The sequence below is a fragment of the Sarcophilus harrisii genome, chromosome 6 (genome assembly GCF_902635505.1).
Source record: "Sarcophilus harrisii chromosome 6, mSarHar1.11, whole genome shotgun sequence".
In the NCBI taxonomy this organism is placed as follows: Eukaryota; Metazoa; Chordata; class Mammalia; order Dasyuromorphia; family Dasyuridae; genus Sarcophilus; species Sarcophilus harrisii.
In genome coordinates, this window is record NC_045431.1 from 248890084 (window position 1) to 248907710 (window position 17627).

General features: G+C 44.3%; 1 protein-coding gene across 2 annotated transcripts; it reads right to left on the minus strand.

The window, feature by feature from the left end:
- Window positions 1-4008: 4008 nt before the first annotated feature.
- Window positions 4009-17627, minus strand: SMTNL1 (smoothelin like 1). 2 transcript variants are annotated; one of them, XM_023506434.2, is made up of 8 exons: window positions 17503-17627; window positions 13416-14170; window positions 13121-13217; window positions 12933-12963; window positions 11719-11877; window positions 10651-10765; window positions 10280-10431; window positions 4009-5294 (listed from the first exon to the last, which is right to left on the minus strand). In XM_023506434.2, the coding sequence occupies exons 2-8, from the start codon at window positions 14166-14168 to the stop codon at window positions 5150-5152; spliced, it is 1452 nt and encodes a 483-aa protein (XP_023362202.1). In that variant the 5' UTR covers window positions 14169-14170; window positions 17503-17627; the 3' UTR covers window positions 4009-5149. The 2 variants fall into 2 exon arrangements, with proteins under 2 accessions (XP_023362202.1, XP_031798149.1); XM_031942289.1 differs by lacking the exon at window positions 17503-17627 and adding an exon at window positions 17295-17461.

Below are 17627 nucleotides of genomic sequence, written 5' to 3' on the forward strand. Positions count from 1 at the left end.
GACTGGATTTTTTTTTTTTTTTTTTTTGATTAGGTAAGAGAGGCCGTTCTTTGTGAGAATCATCTTTTAAGACTCAATTCAAATAAGTATCATCTCATTTTACAGATAGGGAAACTGAGGCACAGAGGGGCGAAGGTACTTTTTTTAGCTGCAATCAGCTAGTGTTCGATGCTGGGATAGAACTTGGGTCTCCTTATTCCAAAGTCAGAGCCATTTCGACCACATCACGTGGCTCCTCTCAATTGGAGGTGGGAGAAGTCCTGATGAGAATGAGAATTACTTTTGGCAGTTCATTTCTTCCAGAACCCAGATTTAGAGCTGGAAGAGGCTGCAAGAAGTTATCTGGTCTGGCTTCTTGTCTCGAAACAAATAAAAAGATTGTTTTCCCTGCCTGATGAAAGAAGAAACTGAAGTTCTAAATAGCTGGGGTCAGATAGGGAGGCGTTTCCAGATCATCTTTCTCTCTTCCCTTTTCCCTCAGGTTTTATAGATGGCAATCCCAGATGTTAGCAATTCCACCTCTCTAGTCTCTGTTCCCTCTGCTTCCCACAGGCTCCTTAACCATCTCCTTGGACTATTACTGTTGCCTCAATGGTCTCCACCCATGGATCCATGGACAGAGTAATCCATTTTCTGTATAGATCTATTCAGAGTCACCCGGACCATCTTCCTAGACGACAAACTCCCATGGATCCCTATCATATCCAGGGCCAAACACAAAATCTTTTGCTGGCTATTCTAAGCCTTTCATAACCCAGAGTTCCCTCACCACCCTCCGTTGCTCACCACTGCCCACGTCTTACTTTCTGACACCCTTCCATTCGCGACTCCGACTTCCTGGTTGTTCCATCTCTCTGCTCTGCGTATTTCTTTGGGGGGAATTGTGCTTCACGCTTGCAATACACCCATTTTTTTTTCTCTCTGTCTCTTGGCTTTCCTGACTTCCTTCAAGTCATAGGAAAACTTTCCAAACCTCTCTTAATTCTAGTGCCTTTCCTCAGTTAAGTATTTCCTATTTATCCTGAACAGAGTTTGCTTTGTATATATTTGTTGGCTTCTTGTCTTCCCCCTTGGATTGTGATCACCTTGGACTATCTTTTGTCCAAGCGCCTGGCACATCATACGTGTATAAGAAATGCTTTCTGATTGACCAGATCTGATTATACTACTCCTTTGCTCAATAATCTTCAGTGGTTCCCTATCACCCTTCTGGCGAAATCCAAGCTCCTCTGATGATTTTTGCAAATTACTTTCCATAAGCAGCTGCCTCTTCTCCTTCATCTTCCTCTCATGTTATTCCTCCAGCTGTACTTGCTGATAATTAGGGGGCATTTTTAGGGAGCAAATGGTCAGACTGTAGCTAGAGGGAACTGGCGGCAAGAGGTTCTTCCTTGCAGAGCTTTCTGGTGAGATATCGGGGGATCTGGTCTTCTGTCTCCTTACCTGGGTCCTTATCATGAGCAAGTGTGGACTGGAGAAAAAGGAAGGAAGCAAAAGGGAGCTCTGGGCACATCCCCTGCTTTTTGATGGTAGGGCAGGTGGCAGGATGGGTAAACAGAGTAAGGAGCTCCGATACTAGCGATGGTGGAAGGCCATCAGGAAACACAGGAGGTAGGGTTCTGGGCCTGGAGTCAGGAAGATCTGTCTTTCAAAATTCAAATCCAGCCTCAGATACTTCCTAGCTGTGTGATCCTGGGCAAGTCACTTAACTCTACCTGCCTCAGTTTCCTCATCTGCCAAAATGAACTGGAAAAGGCGACTGCAAACTACCTTACCTTCTTTGCCAAGAAAAGCCCAAATGAGGTCTCAGAGAGTCAGACATAATCAAAGCAGGCCTTAATAAGCTATAGTGGACAAGCCATTCTACCCTTTAGAATCATAGATTAGAACTAGAAGATCTTAGAAGTGGAGTATGATTACTTTAGAGGTCAAACACAACGACCTCAGTTTGGAGAGTAGGAAACTGAAAGGCGGGTTAAGAGACGTGAGTCAGAAAGTCATCAGTAGGTGACTGTGGTAGAATTTGCATTCAGGTCCCCCCAGACTCAAAGCCCATCATGCTTTATCTTTTTTGTCTCCTTTTCCTGATCTTTAAAATCTGGATACTGAATACCGTTGCAGAATGGGATGGCAGAAGCATTGTGGGGAATGGAGGATGGAGGACAGAGGATGGAGGATGGAGGATGGAGGATGGAGGATGGAGGATGGAGTGACCCCTCCTCTGTTAATTAATTATTGGAGGCAGCTGGTCCAGTGACAAGACTGCCAGTAAGCTATCTTAGAATCTGTGGCCCACATGGAGTTAAGTTCATTTCCAGCCCTTGGAAGACCTTGACCTAGCAGCTGCCTCTCGTTGGGCCTCAGTTTCCCCTTCTGGAAAAGAAGGTTGGACTGGATGATCAGAAACTCAATCCTCTGTTCCCTCTGGCTCTGCCCTGTGATTGCCTGTCCAGGCCCTGGACAGAGATAGGGACAACAGCTGTTCTTGCCGGATCCTTAGTGGGACCCCTCCCAGTCCCAATCTTTTTCTGGAAAAGCCGTTCCTCACCCGTCCCTCCCACAAAGGCAGGGGGTGGGGAGGCTACACTTGTTGTGGACACTCAGACCCTGACATTTCCCCCCTAGCTCCTCATTGTTGTGTGGAGAGTCCCACCCTGGAATGATGGAGAGTCACTGCTGCATCTCTCCCTTCCCCCCGGGCCACCCAACCCTCAGAATCCCTCCTTGGGTGGAGGCTGTCCAAAGCAACTCCTAATCCTCCCCAAGGAAGGCCGGGGATCTGCTTTCTCAGTCCCATCCTGTCCCTTTATGGTTGTAGAGGAGGCTAAATGGTGCCATCTCCCATAAGCAGCCTCTAGAGGCAGCGAGAGAGCCATGGGAAGAAAGCCATGGAAATCATTTTCCATATCCGGGCCTTCGTTTCCTCATCTGTAATACGAGAGGCTATTTTTTCTTGAAATCTTTGAAGTGATGAGCCACCTGAGATTCATCTTTTCGGCTCTGTCCTCTGACACTTCCTAGTCAGGTGACCCTGAGCAAGTCACTTCACCCAGTCTGCCTCGGTTTCCTCATCTGTCAAATGAGCTGAAGAATAATTGTATATCACTTTGCAATTTTTCAGAGCGAAAGCCCTAGATAAAGGGTAGCTGTTATTATTAATAATTATTATCTCAGGTCCTTTGTGATTCTAAATCCTCATGACTACTAGCTCAGGGATGGATAGGATCCCTATCCTTGGCACTTGAAGAACTGAAGGAATATGGAAGGGAGGTTCCAAGGGAGTTTCAGGCAAGGAAGAGTGGAGAGGGAATGTTTTGTTTCTACTTTGGGAAATCCGATTTCTGATAACCAAGTGTCAGTGTTTCTATGCTCTATGAGATACAAGGGATTATCGTATAACACCTCGTGAGAATCATCTTTTAAGTCTCGATTCAAATAAGTATCATCTTCTCCTCTCACCATTTTACAGACAGAGAAACTGAGGCACAGAGGGGCAAAGGTACTTTTTTTTAGCTGCAATCAGCTCTAATAAATACATATCTCTAAAAGTTGGAAGAACAGATGGCATTCTGTGATTTGGAAGGCATCTCATGGGCCATTTAACCCAACCCCCATCAGGAATTCCCTCTATGATATCTATTGCACCCCCACCCTCACCAAATGGTCATCTGATCTCTCCTTGGAAATCCTCAGGGGGAGATAATTACTAGTTCCCCAAAGTGCTCAGTCCAATTTTAGGATACCTCTAGTCATAAGAAGGTTTTCCTTACAGCTAATGATTCTGCTCATTCCCCCACAACTACCCATTAATCTGCCCTCTGGGGCCACACAGTTTCCTATATATGAGTCTGCTTAGCCATTTTTTTTTCAGTCTTGTCACATGCTTCATAATCCCATTGGGTTTTTCTTAGCAGAGATACTGGAGTGGTTTGTGTGCTATTTCCTTCTCTAGCTTATTTGACAGTTTGAGGAAACTGAGGCAAACAGGTTAAATGACTTGTCTAGGGTCACACAGCTACTAAGTTCCTGAGTCAAGATTTGAACTCAGGTCTTCCTGCCTCCAGACTCAATCCTCTAGCCTCTTCACTACCCAGCTGCCTCTTTTCCTATATAAGATCCCTTCAAATACTCGAAGAGAGATATTAACTCCCTTAATAGTCTCATTTCTTTCACAGACCCTTCATAAAAGGGTCTTCTCTCCATCCTGACGCCTCTTCTGGATCCAATCCAGCTCATCAGAGTCCTCCCCACAATATGGCGGCCAGAACTGAGCACAACGGTCCCCACGCAGCCTGCCTAGGGGAGCGTACAGAGGGACCGCTGTGCTCCCATCAGTCCAAGCTTCCATTAGTTTTTTTTGGCCTCAAAAAAAGATGGTTTCATCTTGAATTTGTGTTCCATGACAACTCTCCATCTTTCTCAGATGAATAGTGAATGAATGGAGGATTGATGGAATGAATGAATGGGCAAAGTGCTCCAGAGTACATTTGTCATTGGCTACAGAGACGTAGCCTAAGTCTCAGGTTGATGGGAAAGCAGCCATGTCCCATCTCAGTTATTGTTGGGGGGCTGAGGGGGAGGGAATTGGGATTCAGTGATTTATCCAGGGTCACACAACTGGGAAATGTCTGAAAACAGATATTACATAATAAAAGTTCCCTTTCTATGCTCCCATAAGGGATGGTTCCTGCCATGGGCCTAAGATCTCTGAAAGAGCAGAAATTTGAAAGGTAAAAGATCTGGGTTTTCTTTTCAGACCCACCCCAAAATTAGCCGGGTGATCTTGGGCAACTCATTGGCCCCTCCTCTGTAATTTGGGGGCTCTAATACCCGTCCCGCGGACCCCCCAAGATTGGTGTGAGATGGAATCGCTAGAGAGGCGATGGAAGAAGGTAAGCAGACAGGCAGGAGGGTTCTCAGGAGTTTGTTTGGCCTGGGAGGCCGTTCCTTATCTGCGGTGGGGGTGGGGTGCTTGGAGGGCATGTTCCCCGAGCCCCAGGCTGTGACCCCACTGCCCCATCTGCCAGTTTCCTCCCCCGGCCTTTAGTCTTTTCCTAAGGATCTTAGGATGCCCAAGAACAAGAGGAAGCCCCCTGGGCATCCTCCAGGTGTCCTTCTGGGCTGCACCTGCAGGGGGTGTCCGAGGCCCTCATTTCTTCTTGGTTTTCACCAGTCCCTTCTGCACCAGGCTGCGGTACAGCTCCTGGATGTAGGTGTAGACACATTTGGAGTCGGGGACACTCAGCCGGACCATGTCATCGACTTCCAGCAGCTGCGCACAGTCAGCCAGGTTCCTGAAGGTGGGAAGGGCGTGAAATCAGTGCGACTGGGCCATGGCTGCTGGAAAGCCATTGATCTGACAGGGACTGCCCCCTCCCCCATCAGCCCTACTCACCCCCATAGTTGGGCAAGACTGACATGTCCGTTGTCCTCCGCAGCAGGATGGATTTGGGGGGAAATCTCTGCTCCCAGTAACTACGACATTGCCTTTCTTCCTCAAAGCATCACAGTGACAGAGATGTCTTTGTGCCATTCTCTGAGACGCTCCCACCGGGAGCCCTGTGGTCTCACATCTTGCCCAGAGGTGCCCAGCAACAGCTCACATTATTGGCCCCTGGGGGCCAGAGGCCTCAGCTCAAATGGCAGCTCTCCTCCTCACGTGTGAGGAGCTAGGTCTCTTCCCTGGGACCGGGGAGGCTGCACTGGGTGCTCTCCAGGGTCCTTCCTAGCGCTAAGTGACAGAGTGCCACCCAGGTGATCTACAGATTGTATGTGGGTGTGTGTGAGAGAGAGGGAAACAGAGGCAGGAGAGATGGAGACACGCAGAGAGAGTCAAAGAGAGGCAGAGACAGAGAGAGAGAAGTTGAGAGACAGAGACACGCAGAGAGAGTCAAAGAGGCAGAGACAGAGAGAGTAATAGAGACAGAGAGAGAGAGAAGTTGAGAGACAGAGACACACAGGGAGAGTCAAAGAGAGGCAGAGAGAGTGATAGAGACAGAGGAGTTCAGAGACAGGAGAGAGAGAAGTTCAGAGACAGAGAGAGAGAAGTTCAGAGACAGGAGAGAGACAAGAGACACACAGAGTCAAAAGAGAGGCAGAAACAGAGATACAGAGAGAGTGATAGAGACAGAGAGAGAAGTTCAGAGACAGAGAGAGAAGTTCAGAGACAGGAGAGAGACAAGAGACACACAGAGTCAAAAGAGAGGCAGAAACAGAGATACAGAGAGAGTGATAGAGACAGAGAGAGAAGTTCAGAGACAGAGAGAGAAGTTCAGAGACAGAGACAGAAAGAGAGAGAGACAGAGACACACATAGGGAAAGTCAGAGAGACAGTCAGAGACACACAGAGAGAAAAACAGTCACAGCCACAGAAAAACACTCCAAGTATTTTTTCTGTCTTTAGGAGAATTCAGTCCCTCAGAGTTGTAACAAAGGCTTGTACACCTTTTTGAGTTTCTGAGACATACCAGGGATTCAGCAGATGTTGGAGCAAGTTTTTCACAGCCACAGAAAAACACTCCAAGTATTTTTTCTGCCTTTAGGAGAGTTCAGTCCCTCAGAGTTGTAACAAAGGCTTGTACACCTTATTGAGTTTCTGAGACATACCAGGGATTCAGCAGATGTTGGAGCAAGTTTTAATTGTATTTTTCTTCTAAGCAAAGTCTAATCAGCAAAGAGGTGCTACAGGTTTCAGGGGTCATGTAGGACTGTGGGGAAGGTAGGAGTACTCATGGGAAAGGAAGGAGAAAAGGTATTGCTTATTTATGGGCTGCTGTGAGTCCTTCGTATGCTTTCTGTGCGGCAGAATAATGACCGTCCCATACTCTATATACACGTTGTTGCCTCGAATGCTCCTATAGGAGCTTTTACTTCTATTTATGGAGAGGGAGAGAAGAATGATATTTGAGTTATATTCTGAGATTTCCCAGAGACAACGAAGGCAATATATTCCGAAGATAAGTTAGTCAGGGGAAAGGAGGTTGCCTCTAAAATTCAGGGGTCCTCAAACTTTTAAAATAGGGGGCCAGTTCACTGTCCCTCAGACTTTTGTTGGGCCAGACTCTAGTAAAAACAAAACTTTGTTTTGTGGGCCTTTAAATAAAGAAACTTCATAGCCCTGGGTGAGGGGGATAATCCTCCTCAGCTGCTGCATCTGGCCCGCTGGCCGTAGTTTGAGGACCCCTGCATCCATGTAAGCTCCCTCTTTGATGTCCCTCTGTCTCTTTCACACCTGTTACTCTCAAGGAGTTCCCTCCTTGACTTTCATGCAAACCCACTTTGCCCTTGGGATCTTATTTGGTGAGGAAGTAGGACAGCCAATTGTTAGCCAGAAGATCATGGTTCAAATCCCATGCGGTGACTTTTCATGATTATTTTACCTCACTAATTCTCAACTTTCCCACATGGATAATAACTGTGCTAAAACTTGTATTATTAATCTTAAGTGGGTGTTGAACAGATTAAATAAGATAGTAAATATATGAGATTTTAAATTATATATGTATATATATTTAATCATATGTATGTATGCACACACATATGATACTACTGTTTTCTCCTCTGAGGAAATTCACCTCTAAAGTCCAGGGTGTACCTAGGAATGGGACCCAAGTGTTCTGTGTCCGTGCTCCAGTGCAGAAGTGGAACACACTTCTGACATCTTGCCCAGAGGTGCCCAGTAGCAACAGCTCACATTATTCACTAATTTACTAGTGTCCCTTTAAGCTGTCTCAAAAGTCATGAGCTTGAAGAGCTTGAAATTTTACTATTTTAAGGACATCTTGAATAGGCTTCAAAGTTTACAAAATACTTTTCTTGTATTCTCTTATTTGGTCCTCGCAACAACCCTGTGAAGTAGCTGCTATTTTAATTGCTCTTAAATGGATAATGAAGCTGAAGCTGCAAAGTAAATCCTTGTTCAAGGTCTCACATTTACTAAGTATCTGAGGAAGGATTTGAATTCAGTGCCTCCTGAAGCCAAGTAAGGCACACTATCCACGGTACCAGACTGCCATAAGGAATAGCTGTTCACCTGGGATAGTTTTTCCCAAGTCTCCTTGGGAGAAAAGAGGGCATGATTAGAGACGCTCTTCTGGGGATAAACCAGCTGGGGTAAACCTCAAGCTTGGAGCCTTGTTGCCCGGTAAGTCCCACCACAAGGCTCCCGGTGGGAGCGTCTCAGAGAATGGCACAAAGACATCTCTGTCACTGTGGTGCTTTGAGGAAGAAAAGCAATGTCGTAGTTACTGGGAACAGAGATTTCCCCCCAAATCCATCCTGCTGTGGAGGACACAGGACATCTCAGTCTTGCCCAACTATGGGGGTGGGTAGGGCTGATGAGGGGGCAGTCCCTGGACTTTACGGATTTTTTGAAGGTTTTTTACACTCTTCCTTCCACTCATTACATCTAATTTGGGAAACTTTCACATACTTGGGTCAGGACTCGCCCTCCGGCCTTTGTGGCAAAAGGTGTCAGAAAACATACTGTTAGAACTGGAAGGGATCTGAGAATGTGGAATGTTAGAGATGGAAAGGACTCTGGAACACACAGAACACAGAATGTTAGATCTGGAGGAGACAGCAGAGCGTAGGGGGTCAGCCCTGGAAGGGACATTGTTATACAGTTCTAAAGCTAAAAGGGAACTTAGCATTCAGAATGTTAAAGCTGGAACATAGAACACAGAATGTTAAATCTGGAGGAGACAGTAGAGCATGGGAGGGGACATTGGAAGGGACATTGTTATACAATTCTAGAGCTAGAAGGGAACTTAGCATTCAGAATGTTAAAGCTGGAACACAGAACACAGAATGTTAGATCTGGAGAGAACATTAGAATATGGAAAGTCAGCTCTGGAAGGAACATTGTTACACACAATAGTAGAGCTAGAAGGGACCTTAGAACCCAGAATGGTGAATGTTAAAGCTGGAACATAGAACACAAAATATTAGATTTGGAGGAGACATTAGAACATAGAAGATCAGCTCTGGAAGGAACATTGTTACACACAATAATAGAGTTGGAAGGGAACTTAAAACCCAGAATGGTGAATGTTAAAGCTGGAACATAGAGCATAGAATGTTAGACTTGGAAGAGACATTAGAATACAGAAAGTTAGCTCTGTAAGGAACAGTGTTACACACAATACTAGAGCTAGAAGGGACCTTAGAACCCAGAACGGTAAATGTTAAAGCTAGAATATAGAACACAGAATGTTAGATCTGGAGGAAACATTAGAACATAGATCAGCTCTGGAAGGGACATTGTTACACACAATAGTAGAGCTAGAAGGGACCTTAGAACCCAGAATGGTGAATGTTAAAGCTGCAATATAGAGAACAGAATGTTAGATCTGGAGGAAACATTAGAATATAGAATATAGAAGATCAGCTCTGGAAGAGATATTGTTACACACAATAATAGAGTTGGAAGGGAACTTAAAACCCAGAATGGTGAATGTTAAAGCTGGAACATAGAGCATAGAATGTTAGACTTGGAAGAGACATTAGAATACAGAAAGTTAGCTCTGTAAGGAACAGTGTTACACACAATACTAGAGCTAGAAGGGACCTTAGAACCCAGAACGGTAAATGTTAAAGCTAGAATATAGAACACAGAATGTTAGATCTGGAGGAAACATTAGAACATAGATCAGCTCTGGAAGGGACATTGTTACACACAATAGTAGAGCTAGAAGGGACCTTAGAACCCAGAATGGTGAATGTTAAAGCTGCAATATAGAGAACAGAATGTTAGATCTGGAGGAAACATTAGAATATAGAATATAGAAGATCAGCTCTGGAAGAGATATTGTTACACACAATACTAGAGCTAGAAGGGAACACAGAATGTTCAAGCTAGAAAGGATCTTAGAACACAGGGTTAGAGTTAAGTAAGCCCTGAACATCACAGTACAGTGAGCTTGTTGTGTGTGTGCCTATAACAACTGATGTTTATAGAGAACTTTACATAATACACACATTTCTCATTTGGGAAATCTTGGTGCATGAGCTTCACAAGATATTGTTATCTCCATTTTTACAAAAAAAAAAAAAAAAAGAAAGAAAGAAAGAAAGAAAAAGAAAAAGAAAAGAAAGCTAAGCTCACTTACCCAAGCTAGTAATTCTCAGAAGTGGATTTGAATCCAGTTCTTTCTGGGTCCAAGTCCAACACAGTGTACTTGACACACATGAACATCCGAGAGACCCCCACTACTTTTTGCCTTTGCACCCCCTATCCTAAGGGAAAAGAGCCCCATCCTTTTTGAGTTCCCTGACTTACTCAGCCGTAGAGAAAGCCAGGGTGAAGTTTTCCCGGCGCTTCTTGGGATCAAGGGTGGTGTAGTCAAAGGCATCGGGGAAGAATTTGTGGATGAGGGCACAGAAGGCCATTCCACTGCTCCAGCTGGAGGAGAAGTTCTGAATGTCCACGTGCTACGGAATTGAGAAGTTGGCGCGTGTGAGTCCCTCGCTCTGGACCCTTAGCCCCATTCAGAGTAAGACTGTTCCTGGGCTCTGTTGCCTTCCTCTGCACTGGCTCCTTCCCACCTCTAACTCTCACTTGCATGTGCAGAAGCCATCCTAGAGAAGGGGCTTCCTGCCCTCCCCCAGGAGTCGGCCCGAGCTTTCCCTTGGGCCTGTTGTGGCTCCCACCTCATAGTTTCTGGTCATGGCCCGACTCCACTCAAGCAGCATGTTCCTGACGCTGCCCACAGCTGCCCCGGCTGCCTTGGCGTTCCGGAAAAGGGGGGCAGGACCCGTGGCTGCTCTGTTTGGAAGAGAGGAAGGTCAAAGGCAAAGAAGGGATCGAAGATCAGAGAGTTATCAGACAGAGAGGGACCTCTGGCTCTCTAGTCTTCAGCACAAAGGACTCTGGGATTTAAAAGTGACCCTGGGGAGGCAGCTAGGTGGTACAGTGAACAAAGTTCCAGGCCTGGACTCATGAAGACTCATCCCCCTTAAGTTAAAATCTGCCCTCAGACTTAAAAGCTGTGCACCTTTAAGCAAGTCACTTAACTGTTTGCCTCAGTTTCCTTATCTGTAAAATGTATTTTTTCCCAAGAAAATCCTCAAAATGGGGTTAAGTATTGAGCAACAATAACTAGGGAGGCCCCCTACTCTTTCCCATTTTACAGATGAACAAAATGAGACCCAGAGTAGTGATATAATTTCCCTAAGATTATAAGGGAGAATAATATCATTTAGAGAAGTGCTTTGTGGTTTGCAAGAGGACTTTACATAAGTTATCTAATTTGAACTTCATAGTATAAAGGAGGGATTACATCTCCAATTTACACCCAAAGAAACTGAGGCTGGGGGTTAGGGAACTTTTCCATGGTCACATAGCTACCAAGTAGCTAAGGTAAAATTTGAACTCAAATCCTGACTCCAAGCTCTTTTCTCTGGATCCCTGGCTGCCTGAGCAGGGGTGGGGCTGGTATTCCAGGGCACGGTTTCTGATTCCCAATCAGGGCTGCTGTTCTTTTACCACATTGCCTCCTGCCTTTCATCGTACAAGGGAGGAAATTGAGGCAGAAGGAAGAAAATTGCCTGTTCCAAGCCTTAGAGTGGTGCAGTTGGGACTGGAACCCATCTCTCCTGATTATTGGTATCAGGGAGCTTCAGCCTGGACCTCATTTCCGCTTTCATCAGTCCAACCCTGGCCCCCTGAAAGGCTCCCTCTGTACCTTGGGCTTGGCCATCTGTGACCCCGTTTCTTACCCCCCAAATTTGTCCATGATGGCCTTTCGGTTCTGAGCCCTGGGTCCCCGGGGTCGAGCTGGAGCAGAAACTCTATGTTCCGAAGGCTTCTCCTTCTTCTTCTCCTCAGAGGGTGAGGGGCCTGTGGGACTCTGGGGCACATCGCTGAGGGAGGACTCACTATAGACAGAAGGAAGTCAAGAGTGAGATTCAGAAAGTCTGGCCCCTGCAAGCTGAGGGGACCAGACAAGTCTCCAAGGTTAGAGGCTCATGGGAGAAAAGGGGGTTTGGGGAGAGGAAGGCTTTAAAAAATCAATGAATCAACACTAAGTGCCTCCTATGTGCCAGCTATGGTGCTCACTCCTGGGAAAATAGACTGATGGGAAATAATACCTGGCCTTAGGGAGCTTAAATCCAGTGTGAACACTAGTCAAATTGTCCTTGTTATTCCCCAAACTTAACATTGCAGATTCTGCCTCGAGAATGGGGACTATCAAGGTAGCTACATGTCACAGCCCTGAACTCAGAAACTTACCACTTGCTAGCTGTGTGACCCAGGCAAGTCATTTAACCCTAATGCCTTTGAAGGGAAAAAAAAAAGATAGGGACTATCTTTGCCTTCTTTTGTATCCCTAACACTTAGCACAGTGTCTGGCACACAGTAAGGGCATAATAAATGTTGATTGATTGCTGCCTTCCATTCTTCAACAGTGGGAATGCTCTCCCTTCTACCCTTTGCCTCTTAGAATCCCTCCTTCCCTTCAAAACTTAGCTCAGAGCTTAGATGCGATCTCCTACTACTCAAAGCCTTTTTTTTGATCTCTTGATTCCTCCTCCTTAAATCATCACCATGCTTATCTGTCTGTACTGTTTTATCCTGCTTTCTCCCTCCCCAACAGAATATAAATTCATTAAGTCAGTTTGCAGTTGTTTTTGTAGACCCAGAACCCGGCAAAATGTTTGGCACGTAATGGGTACCTAACGAACAGTTGTTGGATTTATTTGGGACTCCTGAGTCCTCATTTTAAAAAAAATCCTCATAGCTAAAGCGAGTGTAGTCTAAATTGTACCTAACCAAGGGCAAGGGGGTATTTGTCACTGGGGATTGGCAGTAGAATATGTTGACACAATCGAGTCTGATGGAGAGCAGGAGATGGAAGAATGACTTATAAAAGATGAGGGAGAATTGGGGCAAAGCTTTGGGGCTTGGAGACCTCCCCAAGACCCAATCTTACCTGGCTGTTGGGCTCTCTGGACCAATAGAGTCTGAAAAAAATTAAAGGAGCCATCTGTGGCTGTTGGAAAGCTTCTTTCTTTACCTCTTCTTAATGTTATCATATTTCCATCCATCTTCCCCACTCCCGCACCCCGATTTTGCCCTCTTCCACTCTACAACTCCATTTACCTGGGCTGAAGTGCTTACCCTCTCCAGTGGGGCTCTCAGGCCACTCTGGTGAGCTAGGAATTGCTCCTGAGTCTTCTCCCTGCTCCTTCTCAGCTCCCTCATTATCACCTTCCTCCTGAGAGGACACACCACATGCATAGGTGTAGCCAATTCCCAGGAACCCACCCACACAAGGTGTTTGGGGAGGGGGTTTAGAAGTTGTGTCCTCTCTCCCCCGTTGTCCTGTAGTCCCCTGGACCAGATCACTCTCTCTTTGGGGCTACGAGTGAGTGTGGAACGAGACCCACAAACAGGAAAAACTGAGCTTCCTCACCTGGGTAATCTGAGTGTCAGAAATGGTTTCTGCCTCCAATTCTGAGCAGGAAGTCTCCTTATTCTCCTCGGACTCCTTTGTTGCCTCCTCTAGTGAGTCACATTTCACTTCTCTGTCAGCCTCTGTTTTGGTTTCAGAATTAGCCTCCTCTTTCCCTTCAGCCTCTTTTTTGGTTTCAGACTTAGCCTCCTCTTTCCCTTCAGCCTCTGTTTTGGTTTCAGAATTAGCCTCCTCTTTCCCTTCAGCCTCTTTTTTGGTTTTAGATTTAGCCTCCTCTTTCCCTTCAGCCTCTTTTTTGGTTTCAGACTTAGCCTCCTCTTTCCCTTCAGCCTCTTTTTTGAGTTCAGACTTAGCCTCCTCTTTTCCATCGCCTTCTTCTTTGGTTTCAGATTTGGCTTCCTCTTTCCCATCAGCCTCTTTTTTGGTTTCAGATTTGGCCTCCTTTTTCTCATTGGCCTCTTCTTTGGGTTCAGACTTGGTCTCCTCTTTCCCATCAGCCTCTTTTTTCAAGTTAGATTGAGTTTCCTTTGCCCCATCTGCCTCTCCTTGGGATACAGGTTTAGTCTCCTCTTTTTCATCAGCCTCCTTTTTGGTATTGGATTCGGCTTCCTCATCATTCTCTATCTTGGCCTTAGACTGGGCCTCCCCTTTTCCATTTTCTTCCTTCTTGTCAGACATCTTCTGCTCCAAGTCTTTGGCTAAGTCTTCCTCCGTGGTCCCATCCTGAAGGGGCTTCCCATTTTCCTTTTCCATCTCTAGAAGGAGACAAAACATAGCAGGATTTGGCTACTTGCAGAGCCCTGGCACAGAGCAAGGAATACAAATATTTATTAAGCACCTACTATGTGTAAAGCAAGATGTTGGGAAAGATTCAAAGTTTAAATAATAATAGCTAACATTTACTTAGTGTTTTAAAGTTTCCCAAAGTGCCAAGCCCTGCCACAGAGCAGGGAATTCAAATATTTATTAAATACCTACTGTGTGTAGAGCTCAGTGCAAGATGGGGAAATTCAAAGTTCCTACTGTGTGTAAAGTTCAGTGCAAGATGTTGGGAAAGATTCAAAGTTTAAGTAATAATAGCTAACATTTATGTAGTGTTTTATGGTTTCCCAAAGTGCTAAGCCCTGCCACAGAGCAGGGAATACAAATATTTATTAAGCACTTCCCGTGTGTAGAGCTCAGTGCAAGATGTTGGGGAAGATTCAAAATTTAAGTAATAATTGCTAACATTTATGGAATATGTTTTTAAGTTTCCCAAAATGCCAAGCCCTGCCACCAAGCCAGGAATACAAATATTTATTAAGCACCTACTGTGTGTAAAGCTCAGTGCAAGATGTTGAGAAAAATTCAAAGTTTAAATAATAATAGTTAACATTTCTGTAGTGTTTTAAGGTTTCCCAAAGTGCCAAGCCCTGCCACAGAGCAGGGAATTTCAAATACTTATTAAACACCTACTGTGTGTAGAGCTCAGTATAAGATGGGGAAAATTCAAAGTACCTACTGTGTGTAAAGTTCAGTGCAAGATATTGGGAAAGATTCAAAATTTAATTAATAATAGCTGATGTTTATGTAGTATGTTTTAAAGTTTCCTAAAGTGCCAGGTCCTGCCACCAAGCAAGGAACACACGTTTACTGTGTATAAACTTCAGTGTAAGATGTTGGGAAAGATACAACGTTTAAATAATAATAGCTAACATTTATGTAGTACTTTAATGTTTCCCCAAGGGCTTCATGTGGATTTATTTATTATCTCATTTGATTTTTATAGCAGTCCTGTGAGGGAAGTGCTATTATTTATCCCTTTTTATAAATAAGAAATCTGAGGTTTGGGGAAGTTAAGTGCCCAGGATCACTAAGTGTCTGAGGCTGGATTTGAACTCAAGGTTTCTTCATTCTAAGTCTAGAATTTCAGCACCTACATAACTAGATGCCTCAGAGGGAAGGAGAAACAGGCTTTGCTTTTTCAATGGTTACAACTTTGTAAGGGATATGATGTATACAAAATAACTATAACTAATAATAGGATGCGATTGGTGCACAAAAGAAGTGTGGGAGGTTATGGAGAGCTGGGGAAGGTCCTTGGTGGCCATGGAATCAGGGACTGCATCTGGGTTGAGCTTTAAAGAAAGCAAAAGCTTTCATCAGGGACCAAGGGAGAGGGCAATGGGATATTGGATCTAACTAAGAAGGATGGTTTTGGAGTGGCAGCTCCTGAATTTGAATCTGCTACCTGGAGCAGTCACTCATCTCCTAAGGATCTCAATCTCCTCTTCTATAAAAAGAACTGGACTAAAGGCTTGACCTCAAGATCCATGATTCTCTGAAGACATTCCAAACATAGGGAACAGTGTGAGTAAGAGCCCGGAGAGAAGCAGGGAAGCATGGGATGTAGGAGAGAGAGAAGGGTCAGTCAGGGGGATCAAAGGATTTGAAGCTGGAAAGACCTCAGAGATCACCTAATCCAAGCCTCTAAATTTTGAAGATGAGGAAACATTGGATGCAACTCGGAGCATCAGGAGGAGAAGAAGCACGAGCCCACGTGGGAAAAGCAGGTTGGTGCCAGTCTAAGTGTTTATACAGGTCCTATGGACCAGCTGTGACTTGGACCAGGTGTCTGGGGCTTTGGATCGAAGCACATGATGTGTCTTTTCAGTGTGAACCTAGGGCCCACATCCATATTACAGTTAAGTTTAATTAAAAGCTTTAGTTTCTTTGTAGAGTGAAAATCATATCCTCTACGGGCAGAGCCAAGATGGCAGAGTAAAGGCAAAAATAATATCTTCTAAGTGGGGCCTCCAGGAAGTGGTCCCCTTGAATTTCACGACCGCCGAGAGCTTTACATAATTTTTATTGGTGGGTCATTTCACTTGTGACCAATTCTTTGTGGCCCTACTTGGATCTTTCTTAGCAAAGATACTGGAGCGTTTTTTTTATTTTCTTCTTGAGGAAACAAATAAGGTGAAATTGCCCGGCTTCACAAAGCTAGGAAGTGTCTGTGGTGGGATTTGAATGCATGATTTCAGGACCGCTGCTCTACCCATATAATATCATAATTAAAACTATAATAATTTTAATACTATAGTATTATTTTTTTAATACTATAATAATTAAGGCTTCTCTGGTATAAAGGGAAGGTCAAAAATCTGATGGGGATTTTCCAGATTGATGGAGTCCCATGCCCCTAACCCACTAGATGTGGAAGGGATAACTGTAAAATGATAATAACGGCTAACATTTATAAAGTATATTTGGGCCAGGCACTATGCTAAGCACCTTACAATATGTATCTGATTTCTTCCCCACAATGACCCTGGGAAGTAGATGCAACTCTTATCCTCATTTTATAGTCCAGGAAACCGAGGCAAATGATTAAGTGAGTTTTCCAGGATCATCTAGTTAGTGTTAGACTTCAGAATTCAGTTCAAGATTCGTAGATACACACACACACACACACACACACACACACATACACACATGCACGCAAATATATACAAATGTATATATGTTTTAGTTTTATATATACATACATATAAACATACACACACACATATATATACATACATATATAAGCATAAATATATACATATGTGCATGTTTTATATATACCCACATATATACAAATCTGTATATATACACAAGTACACACAAATATATACATATCTGTGTTTTTATATATACATACATATATACATTATATATAATCAGAAGCACACACAAATATATATATATATGTTTTAGTTTTATATATATACCTATATCTATACATATACATGTATATATGCACACATGTATAAGTACACACAAATATATACATTTGTGTTTTATATATATACATATCCATACATACACATGTGTATATACACAAACACACACACATACCTATTATTCTAGCTCTGTCCAACTTCCAGTGTTCTGGTGAGTGCTAACGAGAATCCCCTAATTAGATCTGTGAGACCCCACGTTTTCTTCCCTCAAGTTTTCCAGGTCTCACCCCAGCTGTGGGGTTAGTTCAGAACAAGACAAAGTAAGGAATACATACAATTAAGCTGGGTCCTATTTATTTGTGGTGTCCTGAACGTATACTTACTGTGATATCTATGCCTGGACGCATGCCGGGGACAGTTTCTCCAGTCCCTTATCCCTCTTGGGGGTCATGTTACAAACAAAACAACTCTCAAGTAGGGTCCCTAGTGGTGTCTCAGGAGGAGGAGG